This window comes from Thalassophryne amazonica, chromosome 9 (assembly GCF_902500255.1).
Source record: "Thalassophryne amazonica chromosome 9, fThaAma1.1, whole genome shotgun sequence".
Classification (NCBI taxonomy): Eukaryota; Metazoa; Chordata; class Actinopteri; order Batrachoidiformes; family Batrachoididae; genus Thalassophryne; species Thalassophryne amazonica.
In genome coordinates this window covers 114,440,127-114,463,287 of record NC_047111.1, presented here as the reverse complement: position 1 = coordinate 114,463,287, position 23,161 = coordinate 114,440,127, and the positions used below count along the sequence as shown (strand labels likewise).

General features: G+C 40.5%; 1 protein-coding gene across 1 annotated transcript in view; it reads right to left on the bottom strand.

Annotated features, from left to right (window-relative positions):
- med13a (mediator complex subunit 13a) overlaps positions 1 to 23,161 on the bottom strand; it is a 289,879-nt gene that overhangs the window by 242,048 nt on the left and 24,670 nt on the right. The window contains exon 2 of the mRNA XM_034179011.1: positions 15,442 to 15,676. Coding sequence (XP_034034902.1) covers positions 15,442 to 15,676 — 235 coding nt within the window. The remainder of the gene's footprint in view (positions 1 to 15,441; positions 15,677 to 23,161) is intronic.

The following is a 23,161-nucleotide window of genomic DNA, read 5'->3' as shown; positions in this document are numbered from 1 at the left end:
CTTTGGCCGACCACCGGCCCGTTATCCTGATTAGTTTTGTGTGCGTTGCAGGGACTGGCAACGATAAGGTGGGGGGGGATGTAATCCAGCCTTTGGGAAGTTTATTTGCTGGTTGGATTTTGGAGTGCCGCTCCTTGATGGTTGCTATGGTAGCTGTGGGCGCACCTGATTTCTTTTGGATCTTTGCAATCAGCTCACCTCGAGTGTGAAGTGGTGGATACAAAAAGTGTAGCGTGAGGGGAGGACTTCATTCCACTTCACTTCATTCCACTTTACTTCACGGAGAGGAAAGGATTCGGTGGCGGAAGGCATGAAGAGCAGCTGGTGAGGAGAGCGACTGGATAACGGGAATCGTGTTGACGTTGATGTTACTGGTTCCAGCTGAATGCTCGCGCCGGAGAAACGCCATAAACGTGGATTATCCGCAGCGGCAGGGGAGAACCCTGCCGTGTCTGTGAGTACGCTCTCATGTGTTTGTGAGGTGGTGCTTTTAAGCAGAAAGTTGGAGTTTCCCGCGGGGACGGAGTTGTGTGCTCGCTGGCCTGGGTGTGTGTGTGTGTAGGTGCACGGAAGGCGAGGTGACGGAGAGAGACGCCAGGAGCAGAGACGAGCAACGAGGGGCGTTACGTGCCACAGCCGGGGAGGAGCCTTCCTTCGGCTGAGAGAGTGCGTCGTGCCACATCGGAGGAGAGGAGGACACGCCCCTAAGCTGACAGTGGGAAAACGTCCGCGGATTGGTGGATGTTTGGTCGGGTCTGGATTGGTTGTCTCTGCTCGTTGACTGTTCGGCTCTGCTGGAAGTTGTTTTTTAATGTTTTTTCTTTTAAGAATTGTATTTTAAGATTTCTCTTTTTTACTTTGTAAAATTGGTAATAAATTATTAATATAAGGTTTGCCTTGTTTGGTCACTCCAGCTCTATTTGACAATAACTTAGTAAATTAAATTAAAATAAATAAAATAAATTAAATAAAAAGGAAGACGCAGCCATTTAATTCAGAAACAGCATCACTGGTTGGGAATACTTTGTAAACATAAGTCCAAACTTTTTCTGCACAGCCCCCTTTTCACAGATAGGAATATTTACAAGCTCCCCCACTCTGATACACATGTACACATCTTTTGCTTACAAACTCAGCTGGAATTGATTTTAAACATTGTAATTTACACTAAACTACAACTTCTTATTGAATAAAATAGAGAAAGTGACAAATCACCTTTACAGTGGAAATATTAAAAGTGATACACAATGTGTCTTAATGTTTTTATTTCTCACAAACGTGTCCAAGTTTTGCTAGCAGTGCTCAATCAAAACCATCATTCTGGTGGTTTTGTGCACGAGGCAACACAGTGTGAGCAGCTATGCGATGTGTAACCACATCGCGCAGCTACTGTGAAAAAAATAAAAATAAAAAATACAGCCAGATACTTTACCACTGAGCTACCATCACTGTTCTGTAAAAGGTGCAGGAAAATGCTTGATATCAAGAAGGACATGGATGTGTTTTTTTTTTTAAAACACACACCATATAAAAACACCGCATTTTACTGAATCTGTCTTATCAAGCGGACAATACAAGTATGATCTGTCTGTTCCTCTGTAGATGACCCATGATCACAGACGTACAGTCATGAAATGACATGAATGATGAAGCAGGGTGCTCTTATCATGTCCACATCTGCTGGCGGCGTGTCTGGCCTGATACGTGTGTCTAAAGGCCCCTTCAAACATAGTGCGAAGTTTGGTCGAATACAGTGAAAAAGTTAGAATTAGCGCACCACGAAACATCGTGCCGACAGGCAGGCGTGCACAATCACAGTGCGAGGGTTCGTGCAAGTGAATGTGTCTTTCCAGCAGGAACATAGTGCGCAGTGCATCACATCACAAATAAAAACCAGCTGGTACCTGTGGAACCACATCACGCCACTTATGTGGAATAAATAAAAAATAAAAACCAGCTGGTACCTGTGGAACCACATCACGTTACTTATGTGGAATAAATAAAAAATAAATACCGGCTGGTACCTGTGGAACCACATCACGCCACTTATGTGGAATAAATAAAAAATAACCACATGTATGCCACATATGTCTCGGGGGGGCAACACACGCTCACACCTGTTATACACATGCAGATCACACGTGTGTTGCTGTTTGCAAAGCCAGTCGTGGGGGCACTTAGAAAATTTCACATATAGCTTGACAGTGATCGTCTGCTGACTGTTTTTGTGCTAACAGCGCGAATGGCCACACATTTTCTAAGTGTCAAGCGAGCGGTGTCAGATGTGCGTGTGTGTCACCTGGAATTTGGCCGACACCTACCGCGAGAGCGATGGAATGGGTTCTCACAGGGCACACTCTTGTCTTTTAGCCGCTGGTGTGCGCAAATAGTTGTAGCAACAGGTGTACGAGGCGTTTGAGGCAGCTAAGATTTTACATGTATTGCATACGATTCCTGCTTCATGTGTAATTAGACCACATGCGTATTATGTTTGAAGGGGCCCTTAACCTTGCTAGATAGGACAATTTCGCTGATTTTAACAATTTCCCTGAAATTCATACTGTATTTTCCGATGTATAAGTCACAGTTTTTTCTGTATGTGGAACTCAGTTTTTTGACACAGTGTTTCACTGGAGGAGAGTCTAACAACAGACAGGAACTCAGTAGCACATCTACAGTAGTGTTCAGAATAATAGTAGTGCTATGTGACGAAAAAGATTAATCCAGGTTTTGAGTATATTTCTTATTGTTACATGGGAAACAAGGTACCAGTAGATTCAGTAGATTCTCACAAGACCAAGCATTCATGATATGCACACTCTTAAGGCTATGAAATTGGGCTATTAGTAAAAAAAAGTAGAAAAGGGGGTGTTCACAATAATAGTAGCATCTGCTGTTGATGCTACAAACTCAAAACTATTATGTTCAAACTGCAGTTTTAGCAATCCTGTGAATCACTAAACTAGTATTTAGTTGTATAACCACTGTTTTTCATGATTTCTTCACATCTGTGAGGCATTAATTTTGTTGGTTTGGAACAAAGATTTTGCTCGTATTCTAGTGTGCTTGGGGTCATTGTCTTGTTGAAACACCCATTTCAAGGGCATGTCCTCTTTAGCATAAGGCAACATGACCTCTTCAAGTATTTTGACATATCCAAACTGATCCATGATACCTGGTATGCCATATATAGGCCCAACACCATAGTAGGAGAAACATGCTCATGATGCTTGCACCACCATGCTTCACTGTGAACTGTGGCTTGAATTCAGAGTTTGGGGGTCATCTCACAAACTGTCTGCGGCCCTTGGACCCAAAAAGAACAATTTTACTCTCATCAGTCCACAAAATATTCCTCCATTTCTCTTTAGGCCAGTTGATGTGTTCTTTGGCAAATTGTAACCTCTTCTGCATGTCTTTTATTTAACAGAGGGACTTTGCGGGGGATTCTTGCAAATAAATTAGCTTCACACAGGCGTCTTCTAACTGTCACAGCACTTACAGGTAACTCCAGACTGTCTTTGATCATCCTGGAGCTGATCAATGGGTGAGCCTTTGCCATTCTGGTTATTCTTCTATCCATTTTGATGGTTGTTTTCCATTTTCTTCCACGCATCTCTGTTTTTTTTTTGTCCATTTTAAGGCATTGGAGATCATTGTAGATGAACAGCCTATAATTTTTTGCACCTGCGTATACGTTTTCCCCTCTCCAATTAACTTTTTAATCAAACTACGCTGTTCTTCTGAACAATGTCTTGAACGTCCCATTTTCCTCAGGCTTTCAAAGAGAAAAGCATGTTCAACAGGTGCTGGCTTCATCCTTAAATAGGGGACACCTGATTCACACCTGTTTGTTCCACAAAATTGACTAACTCACTGACTGAATGCCACACTACTATTATTGTGAACACCCCCTTTTCTACGGTTTTTTTTACTAATAGCCCAATTTCATAGCCTTAAGAGTGTGCATATCATGAATGCTTGGTCTTGTTGGATTTGTGAGAATCTACTGAATCTACTGGTACCTTGTTTCCCATGTAACAATAAGAAATATACTCAAAACCTGGATTAATCTTTTTAGTCACATAGCACTACTATTATTCTGAACACTACTGTATACACCACAGTATGTACTGTTACTTAACATAAGGAATTTTCAATTCCAAAAATAAGCAAGATGAACAAATAAATGTGCATTGTGTAACATAATGGATGTCATTTGACACAGTTTGGACAAAAGGTATTGACAGATGGAGATGGAACAGTGGATTTTTGCAGGAAGCTCTCAACCTGTGGTGTGTATCTAAAGGACTCTCTCAATTCTGTTACGTGGTGACACACAAAGATAAGAAGCACTTTGGTGTCAGAAAGATGTATGGTAACATCTTACAACATTTTTTGACCCTGTGTGAAGAGGAGCATGATGCGTATATATGTGTCCCGGTTGGCCAGAAAGCCAAAGCATTCTATTAAACCTGCTCTCATGTACTCTATTCCAGTGGTTTGAGCAATGAGCATTTCAACATATGACTGTGTATTGTGTAGATCCATTGCATTGCTCAATTCATTTCAACTCAAACAGCAACAAAGCCTCGCGTTCACCCATTGACACACAATGGTGCAGCTTGAGGATTAAGGATCTTGCCCTGGTGCCCTCAATGATTTTTTGCCCAGATGTGGGTTTGAACCAAGGATCCTCTGGTCTCAAGCCCACTGCTTAACCACTAGACTAGGGGTACTCATGTTCGGTCCTTGAGAGCTACCTTCCTGATACTCTTAGTAGTCTCCCTGTTCCAACACACCTGAATCCAATGAAAGGCTCATTAAAAGCCTGCTAACAAGTCTTTCATTGGATTCAGGTGTGTTGGAACAGGGAGACAACTAAGAGTATCCGGAAGGTACCTCTTGAGGACCGAACTTGAGCACCCCTGCACTAGACCATCACCTCTTTTTTGTTCAAAGTCTGAAATTATTGGCTGGCAGTTGTGTGTGACAGCACTGGGTACAAAGGAAACAAGTACTAAGTCAGTAACAGTAAAGCAATAAATGGAGTTTATATTATATTTGATGTGAACAGGGCTCCGAGGCTTTGTTCAGGCTGCCAGTTCAAATCAGATTTAAAGCATATATAATTCAAATCTGATCTCACTGACTAACTGTCCACATTATACAGATGAGGACAAATTTATTAGCCCCCAAAGAAATGTAACATTTTCTTCAAAGTTTACCCAAATGCTTTTTAAAAGTGTAAGGAATTTTCAACACAACATGTCTCACTCACTCACTCATCTTCAACCACTTACTCCAGTTAAGGGTCACAGGGGGCTGAAGCCTATCCCAGCAGTCATAGGGCAAGAGGCAGGGTACACCATGGACAGAACGCCAGTCTGTCGCAGGGCCACATATAGACAAACACATTCACACCTGTATGCAAACCTACGGACAATTTAAAGTCAAAAATTATGCATACAGAAAGTGTGTCCTTTGGTCAGATGAGATGAAATTAGCTTATGTATGGGGAAAGAAGGGAGAGAAAAGAGCACCATCCCCACAGTGAAACAAAAAGGTAGGAGTATTATGCCGTGGGGATGCTTCCTTGACTCAGGAACTGGGAATCTCCTCAAGGTGGAAGAATTCATGAAGAAAGGATATCAATTCAAATCAATTTTATTTATATAGCGCCAAATCACAACAACAGTTGCCCCAAGGCGCTTTATATTGCAAGGCAAAAGCCATACAATAATCACAGAAAAACCACAACGGTCAAAACGACCCCCCATGAGCAAGCACTTGGCGACAGTGGGAAGGAAAAACTCCCTTTTAACACGAAGAAACCTCCAGCACAACCAGGCTCAGGGAGGGGCAGTCTTCTGCTGGGACTGGTTGGGGCTGAGGGAGAGAATCAGGAAAAAGACATGCTGTGGAGGGGAGCAGAGATCAATCACTAATGATTAAATGTAGAGTGGTGCATACAGAGCAAAAAGAGAAAGAAACACTCAGTATGTTATGATATGTGAAGATTATGAATGAAAACCTCAAGCAGTCAGTAGTAAAATTGGGTCTGGGTCATCGCTTTGTCATTCAACACAATAACAACCCAAAACATATGTCGCTCCTGGTGAAGAACTACCTTCAGAATACCAAAGTGAAAGTTATTGACTGGCCTGCACAAAGACCTCACTTGAATCCCATTGAAAATATGTGGGGTGAAATGAAGACCAAGTTCCATGACAGAAGACCATCAAATCTGGAGAAGCTGGAGAAAAAAAATTGATTGGGCTTCCTCAGGAAACATGCCTATACACAACGGCTTTTTTTTTTTTTTTTTCACAATTTTGGACTCATGTTTAAAGTTCGTGTTGAACTGTTAAGCAACAGTGGAACACCAAAATGTAAGTCCCTTTTCTGTTGTTAATAGATTAATAACATATAAAATGACAAGGATCTATTTTAGCCATTATATAAAACAAATAATGAATGTTTTTACATTCTTTCAATGGAATGAATATTTAATTCGGTGAAAGCTGGAACAAACCATTCAACTCAGCTGCCCCTTGTTGAATGGTATGTTTCAGCTTTCACCTCATTAAATATTCATACCATTGAACTCATAAATATTCATTATTTGTATAATATGATCAAATAGAAAAAAAATTGTATGATGGAACATTTTGATTTGATTGTAGTCTGTTCACTGGGTCACAGTCTTACTGTGAGCAAGGTCAGACAACTCACCCACATACATGCACGCAAGCACACACACAAACACATACACACACAAAGCACAACAGTAAACCAGGTGAAGATAACGTACCATTTTTCTTTGCCTCGAAGCTTCCTTTAAAGCTGTAGTACATATGCCAGGCCTGTAGGTGGCACTGTAACGCTCCCACAAAAAACTGAGAAGAAGACCATAGAGCATGCCCATAACTAATGTAAGCGCTAATCAATGTAGCAGGCGATGCTACAAGTTTACAAAGCCACATGCTGAGTAAAATAAAGCCTTTTAAGAGAAAGGGTCTGTGCTGATTGTCTGAAACTGACTTATTATGCATTTAAAGTGAAGCAGTGTTTATATACATTCAACAAAAATATAAATGCAACACTTTTGGTTTTGCTCCCATTTTGTATGAGATGAACTCAAAGATCTAAAACTTTTTCCACATACACAGTATCACCATTTCCCTCAAATATTGTTTACAAACCAGTCTAAATCTGTGATAGTGAGCACTTCTCCTTTGCTGAGATAATCCATCCCACCTCACAGGTGTGCCATATCAAGATGCTGATTAGACACCATGATTAGTGCACAGGTGTGCCTTAGACTGCCCACAATAAAAGGCCACTCTGAAAGGTGCAGTTTTGTTTTATTGGGGGGGATACCAGTCAGTATCTGGTGTGACCACCATTTGCCTCATGCAGTGCAACACATCTCCTTCGCATAGAGTTGAAGAGAACACCTCTCCAACGTGCCAAACGCCAGCGAATGTGAGCATTTGCCCACTCAAGTCGGTTACGACGACAAACTGGAGTCAGGTCGAGACCCCGATGAGGACGATGAGCATGCAGATGAGCTTCCCTGAGACGGTTTCTGACAGTTTGTGCAGAAATTCTTTGGTTATGCAAACCGATTGTTCCAGCAGCTGTCCGAGTGGCTGGTCTCAGACGATCTTGGAGGTGAACATGCTGGATGTGGAGGTCCTGGGCTGGTGTGGTTACACGTGGTCTGCGGTTATGTGGCTGGTTGGATGTACTGCCAAATTCTCTGAAACGCCTTTGGAGACGGCTTATGGTAGAGACATGAACATTCAATACACGAGCAACAGCTCTGGTTGACATTCCTGCTGTCAGCATGCCAACTGCACGCTCCCTCAAATCTTGCGACATCTGTGGCGTTGTGCTGTGTGATAAAACTGCACCTTTCAGAGTGGCCTTTTATTGTGGGCAGTCTAAGGCACACCTGTGCACTAATCATGGTGTCTAATCAGCATCTTGATATGGCACACCTGTGAGATGGGATGGATTATCTCAGCAAAGGAGAAGTGCTCACTATCACAGATTTAGACTGGTTTGTGAACAATATTTGAGGGAAATGGTGATATTGTGTATGTGGAAAAAGTTTTAGATCTTTGAGTTCATCTCATACAAAATGGGAGCAAAACCAAAAGTGTTGCATTTATATTTTTGTTGAGTGTATATATATATATTAAACGTGGTTTGCTCCACTGGCTGCTCTCCACCTCCGCAGATGAAGCAAAAGGAAGCGCACTTTAAATGAATCATGTTTAAGTATTTAAAAAAAATGCTTTTTTCAGATTTGATAAGAGTTTTTATCAACAGGTTGTAGAGTTAATTTATCAGTGCAGCTGTTGTGGAAATGTTGCCCCCCACAGCCGTTTTTTCAAAGTCTTTGTTATTCACCAAGTATCCACAGTAAACAAGGAATTTGACTTCGGTTTGAGCTGCTCTGTACGGCATGTAGAAATATACACTAAACACTGAATAAATCACAGCAATAAAAAGTGCAAATGAAATGTGCAATAAGAAAAAAAAAGAATGTCCTGTCAGCAGACTGAAGATTTCACAGAGCGCCTGGGCTTATGGTTTGGCCAAGCTCCAAAACTCTTAATAATGTGAAAAAATAAATAATTACCTGGGAAAACAGAGAGAGAGGGAACATCCTAAACTTAAAAATCTGCATGATGGCATAGCAACATTGTGCCATTGCTTAGGGAGAGCCCTGCCACTACTGATAGTGTTTAAAAATGCAAAAGTACTTTTTTATCCGATTACTCGATTCATCGATAAAATAATCGATAGAATACTCGATTCCAAAATTATTCAATAGCTGCAACCCTACCTGTGTCCATTTTATTTGACATTGGTTTATATTTATTTAGGATATTTATAGTTTTTTCACATTTCAATTCCAACACCGGGAGGAAACCCACACAAACACAGGGAGAACATGCAAACTCCACAGAGAAAGGCCACGGGAACTGAACCCACGACCTTCTCGCTGTGAGGCAGTCCTGTCCTGGGTGCCCTAGAGACTTCTGCCTTTATTATTCCATCTGGCCCATGTATAGGGTTACAGTGTTTGGTCTGTGGGGTGCTCCTACAATGTTTCTGTGTTCGATAAACAGAGTGGCTCAATTTTATCTAAATGATCTTGTGATTTATAGTGACACTTGGTATTCTCATTTGTGACACATCCATGCTTTGTTTGAGCCGTGACCATTAACCCCTTAATGCCCGAATTTATATAGCTGTATATAAAAAAATGTTTTTGCCTTTAAGTAGATGGTAAATAATGTTGAGATTATTAATTTCACTTTTGCACAAAAACTAGATAGTAATATTGGGTATTCTGGTAATGACTTTATGTTATAATGTTATAATAATAATGATGGTATGTTGCAAATTTGCAACAACAGGCATACTGGTCAGTTTGGTAAGTTGCATATTTGAGTCAGAGATTGTAGCATATATGCGACGATGGGCGTTAAGGGGTTAACCTTGCCAAGTGCTAGGTTACTCAGATAGGACTAACATCTCTCAAGCACAGATGCAAAAATAAAAAAATGAGTGTGATGCCTTGTGCCTCCTGAGAGAGCGAGTTGTCCTACAGGTGATGGCACCAACAGCCAACCTGTCTAGTTAATCATTCAGCCAGAGGGTAAGTGGGGGCATTTGGGAGGCATCAGATTACAGTGGTTTTAACACCTCACTGAAGCTCTCACTTACAGGGAATCTCTCTCGTCTCTACCTGGCATCAGGCAGTGATATCAGTGTCATATTTCATTGTACAGCCAATAACACATCTTGACAGGGTGATCTATGTTCAAGTGCCTCTTTCAAAAAATAAAAAAGAGCTATGCGCCCTCTACATTTCCTATTATCTTTTACTTCATTGATATTTCAGCTTTGTAACCTTGAGAGATTCACTCAAAAGGTACATTAGGATAGCTGAATTCCACATTCATACACAGGTTTTAATTTCAAAAATACAGATATAATTCCGAGACGGAACAGTGGTACTTTCCTTCAACCAGCCAATACAGAACTGAAACCACTGCAGTTAAGCCTGTGACAGCTGTGTAATTATGATGCAAGAGGATAAATAAACTGCTCTCAAACCCACCTGGGAATCTGACAGTTTACTCCCTGTATCCTTGAACTAGTAACTGAGAGCAGTTTCTGACCTGAAAGTGCAGAACTAGGACCATATCAAGATTTATGTTTTTATATGTTTAGTCTGGGTTAGGGCTGAAATGATTAGTCGAATAACTCGAATATTTCGATTATAAAAAATGTTCGAGGCAAATTCTGTGCCTCAAAACTCCGTTTAACGTTGTACTACATATGCCAGGCCTGTGTGTGAGACACTGTAACGTCCCAACAGAAGAAGACTAAAGCACGCACATATTGCAGAAGGGCTAATCAACTTAGCATCAAAACCTACAACTTTCCAGCGCAACACACAGAGTAAATAAAATAAAGCCTTTTAAGAGAAAGACAGTCCATGCTAATCATCTGAAATAGAGTGCATTTAAAGCGAAGCAGTGTTTGTGTACTTTTAAAAAACACACAGTCCGCTCTACGTGGGGAGTGGCTATTTGCCCGGCAGCCAGCTGCTGTCTCTCTCTGCCCGGTGTGAGGGGAGCCACTTACACCGGGCAAGTCACAGCTCCGTCTCCGGCCACTCTGACAAACACTCTCTGAAAGAAGATCCTCTCAACAACAGTCCACTCTTTCTTCTGTGTTTTGCTCGGACTTGCAGAATGTTAACTTTTTAATTTTCGTGTTTTTGGCCAACACACAATGCTTCACAAACATTGTAACTTAAATAAAATAATAATAATAAAAAAAACTGACTGTAAGGCTTGCATGTTCACCCTCCAGCTGAAATGCATCTGCTGAATTGCAGAGAAAGAGGGATAAATACATTTTAAAAAATTCACGCAGGGACCCAGTCTACCAACCTTTAAAACAAACAAACAAACAAACCCCCCCCAAAAAAAAAAACTCAAAAATGGTTAAATTTTACAAGCTGGGGAAAAACAACACAAAACAGAAACCCACATCCCATTACCATTTCAGCAAAATTTCAAGACTTTGGCGCAGCGACATTGTGCCATTACTTAGGAAGAGCCCTGGACTATTTATGTTGTTTAAAAACACAAAAGTACTTTTTATTCGATTATTCAATTAATCGCCAGAATAATCGATAGAATACTCGATTACTAAAATAATCGATAGCTGCAGCCCTAGTCCAGTTAGTTTGCATTCAGACTGCAATGTTGCATTCGCACTAAAAAACTTTCCATAATCTACTTACGTCTTGTCCTCACCATCTATGTACGTAGACTGCATCTCCCTATACTTGACAGTGATTGGTATGCAAAGGCCCTGTCACACCTTGACGATTTAGCCTGTGTATGCCGACCGCATTAAAAACTCTGGCACACGCTGTCGTACGTCTAATAAATTAATGCAGCTGTCACACCTTGACGATTATCCAGCATATGCCGACAGCCCCGTTTCCACCCAGTGGTTCGGGTCGGTACTGCATGGTGTGGTGCCGGTCAGAAACAAAGTAATTTAACATTATTTAATTTTTTTATTTTCAATTTTTATCTTGGTGGACCATTTTCATTGTGTACAGAATGCTGATGAGTGGACTGGCTGTGGTAAATGCTGCCGTGAATGAATGGAGTGCTGTGACTCTTTATACTGTTAAAGCGCCAACTGCTTCCTGATCAGGTCTGATCAAGTCATCACAGAACTGAATAATGAAACGCTGTGATGATTTAAACTTTTAAAGCACCAGTCAACCATGATCAGGGGTGATCTGAAGGTGTGGTGATCACTGACAGCGACGGCACTTTAAATGTTTAAACAGCACAATAATCAGGCGTGATCACCCTGATTGATCGATCATGTCGTCTGATGATCACATCATAGTGACGGTGCTCTAAAAGTTTAAATAGCTTTAAAAGTTTAAATCATCACAGCACTTCTGTGTGATCAGAGCATGACAGCAGCTGAGAAATGCACCCGCAGCCGAAAAACCACCAAGGGACTTGTTTTAAAACGCTGCTTTCCAGCCACAAATTAAAGTATTTTCAGAGATCATTTTAAAAAATCAGGAGCTTTATGTGGATTCCACATGAAGACTGCAGCTTTCAGCCGATCAGTACCAGCATTAATGGACAGATTTAGACATATGAGTACATTACAATAAACGTGTGCCAACAATCACATAACCTACCTACAATTTATGTCCCGCATGTAGGGGACGTATGAGTCACATGTTGGCATGCGTTGAAACTTTTCAGCAAGCCCAAAAATTTTTGAGGAGCTCAGCTTTATTAGGACGTACATCAGCGAACTTCAGCGTATTTCAATGTGCTTCAACTTGCTCTTAACTTATAAAAAAACTTAACCTTAACTTATTGGACTTATGTCAGTGCTTTTTAATATGGTTGGCATATGCTGGCTAAATTGTCAAGGTGTGACAGGGCCTTAAATGTGTCTGTGTCTGACGTTGGCATGTTTTCACTTTGGTTGGTAATTCGTTTACAATGGAGAAAAATTAACATTCATTTCATTGCAACTACATTATTACCCAAGGCCATCATTACCCAAGGCAACTACATTATTATCCGAGGCGTTTCGTGGATGGGACTGGACAGGTACATTGCAGGAACGGGCGGGAGTGTAACACACACATAGCGGGTGCAGGCGGGAACAGTCCGAAATTCAGCGAGCAGGAGCAGGATTGAGAAATTAGTCCCGTGCACGGCTCTACTGTGGAGCGTCCTGCCCCACAGCGAGTCAAAGGCTCTGCACAGTCTGCCACGTACAGTGAGGAAAATAAGTATTTGATCCACTATTGATTTTGCAAGTTTTCCCACCTACCGAGAATGGAGAGGTCTGTGAGTTTTATCGTAGATACACTTCAACTGTGAGAGACAGAATCTAAAAAAGAAAATTCAGAAAATCACATTGTATGATATTTAAATAATTAATTTGCATTGCATTTGTATGTAAGACAATAAAATCTTAATTAAATGACTGCAAATTATAAAGAACACAATGCTCATACAGCGGAGGGTATTTTAGCATTGCATTATATTTCTTCTTATTATTATTATTACTATTATTCAGTGGTGGGCACAGCTAACCAAAAAGTTAGCTTTGATAACCGTTAATCCGCTAACTGAAAAGTTAACTTTTATAAAGCTAAACTGGAGTCTTGCACAGGCAGACAGTTTTGACTTATGGTTATAATTTTATACAAACAAGTTATTGAAATTAATACATCTGGCGTTTTACAAAGTTAAATTATCAGCTATATGTTTTAGTTTTAAAGTAATGTACTAATATTGAAGGTTTTAGCATTTAGACACACATGCTGCATTGCACTATGGGTACAATATAGGGATGCACCGATGCTGATACCAGTATCGGGTATTGGCCCGATCCCGTATGTATTTACTTGTACTTGTAATCATAAAACTGCTCCGATACTGGACACCCGATACCCTTTACAGCAGTGTGATGTCAACCTCTCAATGCAGCTCATGAGCAGGCAGAGGTCGTGGTTTGACGGAACTGCCCACTTTGCCCACGTGTTTGATGCTGCGAGCTTTTTACATTTTACACTTTTTTTTCTTTAAAACTCTGTGCCGCTCCGTGTGGGATCTCGCTAAAATTAGCTGATCTGCACACATTAACAAATGCTAGCGCTTGTTTTTTCCCACCCAAATGCGCCTAAAGTCTCTTTCTGAGGATGACATGAAGTAAAAAAAACTGTTGAAAAACGGAAAAAAATAAAATAAAATAAACTCCTGTCAATCTGGTTGTGCTCTTTCCATAAACAAGTTGTCAATTCTTCCTGATCAGATGGCCATCCAGGGGTGAATCCAGACAAAAGGGGGGGGCATGCTTCCCCCTCCACACCCCAAGATTAAAGGTCCACTTTTGAAGACAATTTTTCATACTACTACTACAATAATAATAATAATATTAAGAATTAAAATGTCAAGAAAGAATTAAAATGTTAGAAAAAAATGTTAGAAAGAATTTAATAGTTATATTTATAAACAAAGTATATTATAAATTTTAAGCTTTACTGTTACAGCGCTGTCAACATTTAAATATGAGGTTAAGAAAGAGGTCTTTATTTTATTTTTATAAAACAAGTATTTAAATTTATTGAAGTCAAGAAAGGGTGACTATAAAGTGAGTACTGGAAAATCTGGTTATTTTCATGTTGAGTGGGGGACGGGGTGTTGTCGGCAGCTGCTGAAAGTAACTAATATAGTAACTAGTAATACGATAATATGCGTATTACCAACATATAACAAGGATTTGCATCAAGTTACATGAAATTCCTACTAAAAATGTGAGGACTTTATTTCAGAATGTAAGCACCCGATCATGAAACTGACAAGAGTCTAGCTTTGTTAATCAAGGGACATAACTCTGTGAAAATGAACCCAACTGGAACAATATGATAATATGCATATTAACAACCTATAACAAGGCTTTGTACCAAGTTACATGAAATTCCTCTTAAAAGTGTGAGAGGAGTTGATTTCAGAACACACATACATTTTTTGGGATGAACGGACAGACAGACGGATGGAAATCACCATGACATAATTCCCCTTCAGGCCTTGGACCAGCAAAGGATAACGGACTAGTCTCATACCCACATACTGAGAAGATGAAATCTGAAATTTTGCTTTTGGCTTGAACAATACCTTAGCTATTAACAGATCATCAAAATAGTTTGTGAGGTTCCTGTTAATTAAATAAGAAGGTGTTTCAGTTTCGGTTGTCACATAGAAGAAGCTTTAAACAGTGGTTTTATTGTGGCTCACGGGTAATGCCAAAAGAAAAAAAAGAGCCAAAGACTAGATGAACAACCCTCGTGCCACAACTCTCACTGAACTCAATACTGTACACGTATGATCTATTGTTTTTTTTTTTTTTGGACAACATTAAACATAAATGCTGATTAATTAAAACAACTGCACTCTGTAATTGCCTATACTGACATTTAAAATGAGTAAACAGAGGAAAAAAAGTTGCCTTCATGACTGTAACTCAGCCCCATCTGTTTGAATAAGCAAATGATTATTTTCTTAAAGTTCAGTATACCTTGTACAAAAAATAAGGCACATAAGTGCTCTTTTCAAATCTATCCACTCCAGGGAATATTTCTGAAAACACCCACCTTTAAACAACTACTTCAATTACAGCATAGAGAACTAAGTGTTTTCAAATATTTTAAGCTTAGTGTGGATGTATGTTGAATCCCTGCCACCATCATGGGTATTGTTCTCCAGCTAACTGTGTCAAACAGTAAGAATATATGTGCACATATGTATATACTTTTAAAATCAGACCCACGCCTGGGAACCCTACCTGCAAGTTCATGATGGATGAGCTCAGCAAAGTTGGGGTCATCCCCCCACCAAAAAAGCCATAGTTCCCTCCTGCCCTGCCGTTGGCTTCGTCGCCACACACTCAGCACGTCGGCTTTCAGGCAGCGGCTGAAGCTGCACAGGATGGGGTCCTCCTCTGTCACCGGGAACAGGATGGGTGCAGAGGTAGGACCCTGCCACACAAACCTCTTCCATTTGATCCCTGTTAAGTCAGCCTGCAAGAGGGAGGGGGGACAGAAAGCGTGTTAGTGTGTAGAGTCACTGCTTCAGGATCAGCTCAACATCTTAGAGTAAGTAATATGTGTTGAGTAGAGTTCAAAGAGAAGATAACATTTGTCCTTTATGTAATCAGCCAGAAAAATGGTGAGCATGAAATGTGGAACTTACAAAATAAATAAATACATTTGCGGAATTGCATTTTTAAGACATTATAAAACAGCCTGCCAATAAATAAGTAAAATCATATTTGTTGGTTCTGGATAAAAAAAACCTGTTTATCCATTTGTTTAATTTGTTTGTTCAGCAGGAAAAAAACTATTACATAAAATGCAACAGATGCAACATCTATAGGGCATCTAGCAAAAGCTAATTTGCAGCCTGTCCATTAGGCTTCAGGTGCTTTCAATTCCACCACAGTCATGGTCAAAATGGGGGGTGGGGGATATAAACATGGTACCAACACCACGTTAATAGCGAGTGCTTCAGGGGTAAGAGGAGCGAGCACTGGCTTTCCACAAATACTGTTGGGCTTTTATCGAGAGAACAAAACGCACAGGGAAAAGCCTCATAAGGTAGTAAATCACTGCTCGGGTTATTAAGTGTGAAAGCAGGAACATTACGCTCTACTGCTAGCTAGCACTGCTGCTTATCATCCAAGCACTGACAGACTAACCATGTCTACCCCCAAAACGAAAGTGCAAGCAGGTAGGCGCGCGCGCACACACACACACACACTGCCAGTGACATACTACATTCCTATTTCCACTGGCAGTCTCAGCCCTCTATCTACACTTGTAGACATTTTCGGTAATCTCTGCAAACATGGACTGTTCATTTTCATGCTGTTTAGTCCTATTCCGTTCAGACCGAGTTGTCAAGTTGTTCCTCTGTATATTCATCCATTTAATCAATTATAACTCAGGGGATATCTTAACTTGAAACCAGAGGCATTGATCCTTAACAAGTGATTACCCCTGGATGTGGGAAAGCGGTGATATTTGTCACATTTACGAATGAGTGGCAAGTAATCACCCAACTTCAGCAAAATATATTTGAGAAACATAAAAATAATCACAGCCTTTATGATTTGTCAACTGTATTAGTTTAAATTGTGATTTCAGTTAAAATTTGATAAATAAATTGTTCAGCCCTAACCAAAATCCTCAGCCTGATCCAAAAAGAGCCTGCTTGTTCAAGTTGTATTTTCAGGTAAAGTAAAAAACATGTCCTCCCCAAAACAGAATCCGGACGCAGATGTTATTCAGTTTTGGAAAGAATACTCTGTGTCTTTCCCACGCATGGCTAAAGTAACTTGTACAGTGTTCAGCGTCCCTAGCAGATCTGCAAGTGCCGATGTTCTCTTCTCTGCTGTTGGCCTCTTTTCATTTTTGGGGCGAGTGGTGAGTGATTTCATTGGAAAGGGTGAAAACTGACAAGAGCACGGTGTGATATGAGCACAGCCATTTGTAGTGGCAGTGAGAGGTGGCGCGGGGGAGAGGACAGCTTCATCTGCAACGAGTAGAATTCGCAATAGATACTAAAACCGTGACTTCAAAACCACTGTATGTAATGAACTGTGATTTTTGCGCACCATTAACACTCCAATTATAAATGTGGTGATAACAAATGTGACTGAATCATTTTTACTGAGCATCATACTTTGGGTGACATAAGAATGTAATAGGGCTGCAGCTATCAATTATTTTAGTAATCAAGTATTCTATCGATTATTATGGCGATTAATCAAGTATAATCGGATAAAAAGTACTTTCGCATATTTAAACATCAATAGTCCAGGGCTCTCCCTAACCAATGCCACAATGTCGCTGAGCAAAACTCTTGACATTTGCTGAAATGGCTATGGGATGTTGCTTTGTTCTGTCCCCCCCGCCCCCACCCACACACAGACTTTTTTGAATTATTATTACAAATTAAGGCTGGTGGACTGGGTCCTGAGGTGATTTTTTTTTATCCCTTTCTCTGCGATTCAGCAGATGCATTTCAACTGGAGGTTGAACATGCAAGCCTCGCAGTCACTGTTTTTTTTTAAGTTACAGTGTTTGTGAAGCATTGTACGTTGCCCCCCCCCCCAAAAAGCAAAAATTAAAAAGCGAAACACTCAGTGCGAGTCTGAACAAAACAGACAGCAGTCGGCTTCGACTGTGGGTACCCGGCCGTCGGGTCAACAGTCACTCACCACGTCGTGGAGACCGTGTGTTTTTTAAAAATAGACAAACACATTGATTCACTTTAAATGTGCAGTAAGTCTATTTCAGATGATCAGTGTGGACCGTCTTTCTCTTAAAAGGCTTTATTTTACTCTGTGTCCCATTGGAAAACGGCAGCTTTAAGGACTAAATTATTAGCTGTTACATGGCCTGAGCACATGCTCTAGTCTTCTTCTGTTGTTTGTCTGGGGATGTTACAGTGCCACACACAGGCCTGGCATATGTACTACAATGTTAAATGAAGCTTCGAGGCACAGAATTTGCCTCGATCATTTTTTGTAATCGAATTATTCGAGTAATCATTTCAGCCCTAGAATGTAACCAACATTTTATCTACATGACCCTAGAATAAACTGCAAAGGATTCACTACTACTATAAAACTTGGGGGGAACATGAAGATGAATGAAGAGAAAAATATTTTTGAAATATGTATCCCTATTATTTCAAGTTGCACCGCTTGTCTGCTCAGAAATATGAGGCCTGAACCGCATTTTTGTGAGCAGACAAGCGGTGCAACTTGAAATAATAGGGATACATATTTCAAAAATATGTCTGCTTCAGACCCGGCACCTAAACAACGCAGGCTATAATTCAAGGCTGGTGTCGCCGACCGAACAGTCCCCCAAAAATGGGTCCTCCGATGACACGGTTCATGACGCAATTCACGGATTAACACCTCGTTTTTGCTTCAAACTGCACTCCAATCATTCTTTATCTCAGCGACAGATATCTGAAGCTTTTGTATAACAACCATTTCCACATAAATTCAGCATTATTTCATTATAAAATTGCAGTGGAAGTGATCAGAGCGCCGCGGCTAAATGAGCTGCTAGCTGATGCATTCACTACATGTCGGAAATTTCAAAGCATCACTGAATTTCACAAAGTTTCTACTTAAAATGGCCTCATTTCTGCTTAAAACTGGCTTTAGAATGATTTAAGAGGTTTTACCTTCATCATCTGATGGTTAAAAATCCCATTAATCCATTTGATTGCTTTTGGTGAAGAGACTCTGTCTCAGACGTGCTGCTGTGGTCTGAAATGACGCATGCACTGATGCAAAAGGTGGACCAATTTTTAGGGGCGGACCGTTCGGTCTGCGACACCGGCAATTATTAACTAAATGCTGCTTGTTGCCTGCACTGTAATATGGTCTTAGGGCCCTGTCCCACTGGCATTTAGGAGGATTTGCATATGGATTGCGCACAAAATTGGCTCATATTCGCTTAACATCCGCAATATGCATGAAACATGCTTGATGAGTCGGCCGACACCCGCACACGTCCGCAATTATTCGCAGAGGCACGTTTTTCCGTTTGCAGGACTTTTGAGCTGCACAAAATTTTGGCTGTAGATAACATCGGCCATACATACTCCATACATACTCAATACATACACAAACATACTCAATCTATGCGCTGTATATTCGCCGTCATCTGCTGATATCCGCAACTGACAGTGATTTGCAGCTTGGCAGTGGACTGGGCAGTGTGTTAAACAGATATTTTGCGGCGCCCATCATTTCCACATCACGGACTAAAATAAGTTGTAGTGACTGCATACAGACTGGCCACGAATAAAGCATTTTTATTACGTCTGCTTTGCAGCTGATTTGCGGTGGATGCAAATCAGAGGCACTGTGTTCACAGCTGGACACCGTTCTTTGTTCTACCGGCTGCCACGCACTCTGCGCTGGATGCTGTGTATATAAAATAATTATTGTGTGGCAGATTAATCATTTTATTCTGCAAATTGCCTGTTGAAAACGGCTCTAATCACCTCCTGAGTTAGAGCATTTTGAGCCGTCTAAAAAGGTAATTATTTGACTTACATTGTCAAGGCTTGATGAAACAGTTGTGTGTTTATTCCTTCTTGTCTTCAGCTGTTACAGTATTTATTCCTATGTTTATAACAGATTTAACTTCTTGTTACGAGCTGCGCTCTGATGCGATCCGCTGACGTCACCACTCGCCCTGTTCACTGCTTGTTTACTCCAATCAACTTGTTCAAGTCCAGCAATTGCTCCAGAGGCTGTATTGTTGGTGCGAATAGTGATGCTGAAAGGAGCGAGTGTGCTTCTTTTATGACCACAATGCAGATGCCGTGCACACGCAAACACGTGCGCAATGCATTCATAATACACCAGTAATAATGCCGTGATAATCACAATGCGTCGGAACCGTTTCCTCACTACATGCGTTATATAACCGTGATTGTTCATCATATATTCGCTATATATTATTAATATATCCATAATTCATACTGGGACATTTGTCATTTTTGGCCATTTTTGTTGCGGATGACAACAAACGCCCGTAATTTGTGTACTCAATTCATGCACAATTAATCCTCTCCCCAGTGGGACAGGGCCCTTAAATTTCACACATATCCCTGGGTGTGGCAAACCAATCCACTTTAGATCAGAGCCCTCTGCCTGGCTGCGAACCCTCCCTGGAGCCTGACTTGCACCTGCTAAATGACTGAGACCGCAAAAGGCTGTGATTTGTCACTTTTACACTTCCTCTCCAGTCATATTTTAAAGGTTTTTTAGCCCACCGATTACATGTCAATCATGGTTCAAATACGCTTGGCAGAAAAGTCCCCAAATATGACCTTCACAACAAGGTGTGAGAAAAAGACGCTCAAATGACCCGCAATTCATAGAGGAAAATTACACGTACCGTATGTTTGGAAGTTGATGATTGCATAAAGAAGTGGAGCTCAGTGAGAGACAAATTAATCCAGAAAAAGCTGCTGTTCCTACAACAAATTGCATAAAGACGTGACAGAGAACTTTAAAGGGTCACGCACACGTCTGCGTCATTGCATGGCCACAGACTTATGGAGTTGCAGAAGCATAAATCAGCTTTAGGATTTTAAGGTATTACTCCACAGAAAAAAAAACAGATTTTGTCCATTTCATAGATATAGCGGATTTTGTCCGTTTTATACATAGACAAAATTTGCTGGTACACCTGAATCCATTATATGTAAGTACATCCTTTCAAAGAGCAAATGGACTGCATTGATCTACCACTTTTCCATCTGAATCAGAAGCTCAAAGTGCTTTACAGTGATACCTCACATTCACACACCGACATCAAGGTACTGCCATGCATGGTGCACAGCTGCATACCAGGAGCAACTGGGGCATTAAGGACCTTGCACATGAGCACTGAGTGATTATCTGGTCTGGCTGGGGTTTAAACTGAGAATCCTTCAGTCTCAAGCCCAATAACATATCCTAAATCAGTGATTCATATTTTAAAAGGATGCCATGGACTAATGGTCCCTCAGTGCATGAACTAAGGGGCCATTTTCTCCATATGATGGGCCCTTCTCAGACATCAACGATCATATGTAAATTCAAGATTTGTAATGTTTTTGTGTTTGTTTTGAGAGCCATAACTTGAGACAGTTTAGGTTTAAGTTAAATATAATGCTAAGTTGATGTTTCATTAGGGTCTGCTCTTTTCTCTGCCCTTGATCAAAGCAGTGTCTCTACATCTGGCGTTGGTCCCCGGGTGATGGACTGTGGCTGCTCACTGCTCCTAGTGGATGGATTGTGTCTAACTGTAATTAGAAGGGGTTAAATGCAGAGGACAAATTTTGTTGTATGAATGTACAATGACAATAAAGGCTCTTACATTATATATTATGTTATATTTCATGCCATTTGATGGTATGCATATAGGTCATAATTAACATTTAAAAGGTTAGAAAACACATTAATATTGCATGGACATAAAATCTGCCCCCATGTTGAAAACATACATACAGTAGCTTTAATGTAGTGAGGCATACAGCAGACAGGAACTACGCTGTCCGCCAGAAGAGTTTTACTCTCTACAGTGTGACAGATCGTAAATATAAACTTCATTTTTTTCATTAAACATTTCTGAAATGGATTACGTCTCTTGTCATTCCCGATGGATTTACTGTGCAGCGCTTTAAGTGTTTTTTTGATGTGTCGCTCCAGACTGCCTTCAGTATTTTGTCTATTTTAAGTTTGATTTGGCGCAAATGACATCTCATCTCTCATCTCATGTTTTGCTATTTGGTGTCCATCCCATCTGTCAAATCGTACACTAATTCATATAAAACAGGGTTTGCATTAGAGGTTTGGGCCACTGAGTCCTGGGACACACTAGGTATTGAAAATGTGAGTTCCAAGGCTCAACACTGAGTCCCAGCACCTCAAGGTATCAAAAGCGCCTTTCACGAGTGCCAAATTCAATCCATAGAGCTGTTAAATTTCAGGAGCTACTCAAGTGTGCTGCAATATGAAAAGAAAGGTGGTGTGAAAATGATGCCATGAAAGCAAAGTGTGTCAAAAGTAAATCCACGACACTGCAGGTATGCTGAAATGAAATGGCCATTGGATCTAGTTATTCTTTTTGCACGTTCAGAACTGGCTGAAAATTAGTTCAAGTGAAGCAGAATAAAATAAACAAGAGTCATCAGGAGATGACATATCTCCCCGGCCCCCACAAATCAGTAATACAAAGTGTTGAGAATCACCCAAGTACAGCCTTATGCTAAATATGAATGAAACTGGTCAACTGGTTCTAACAGGTGAAAACAGATGGTCAGATGGACGGATAGAGATGCTGATCGCTCTATCTTCCTGGATTTCATACCAGGAGGGAATAATAATTCAAGATTTGTAATGTTTTGATTTGTTGTAAGAGCCACAACTTGAGCCAATTTAACTGAAATATAATGCACATTTCACATTTCATTATTTTGTTATATTTCATGTCATTTATTCTTATACATTTGCCATAAATAACATTTAAAATGTTAAAAACATTAATATTGCAGGACTCTCCCTAAGCAATGGAAGCGCGGTGCAGCACCAGGTTGTTACATTCTCAGCACCATCTTACCAATGATCAATTTTAGGGTATTCACTCTCTGTTTTCTTGGATAATTTTGCTTAAATCTATTGATATTCCTCAGTTTGCAGCCATGCAAAGTGATTTCTCTAGTCTTCTTTATTGGTTTCCTGTGCAAGCTCGTAAAGCAGGCATCTACCAATGAATCAACATGCAAGATTCACACGTGTCTGACTTTAGCACCATGAGACAGGGTAAATGTAAACTGATTTTCATTAACATCAAAATGGAGACAATGTTATTTTATAAATCAATTTTTGAAAGTTTTGAGAAGCTGACACCAGCACAGAGAATCAAACAAAACAGAGACGTTATTTTAAAAATGGATTGTTGAACATTTTGAATGCGCAGGAT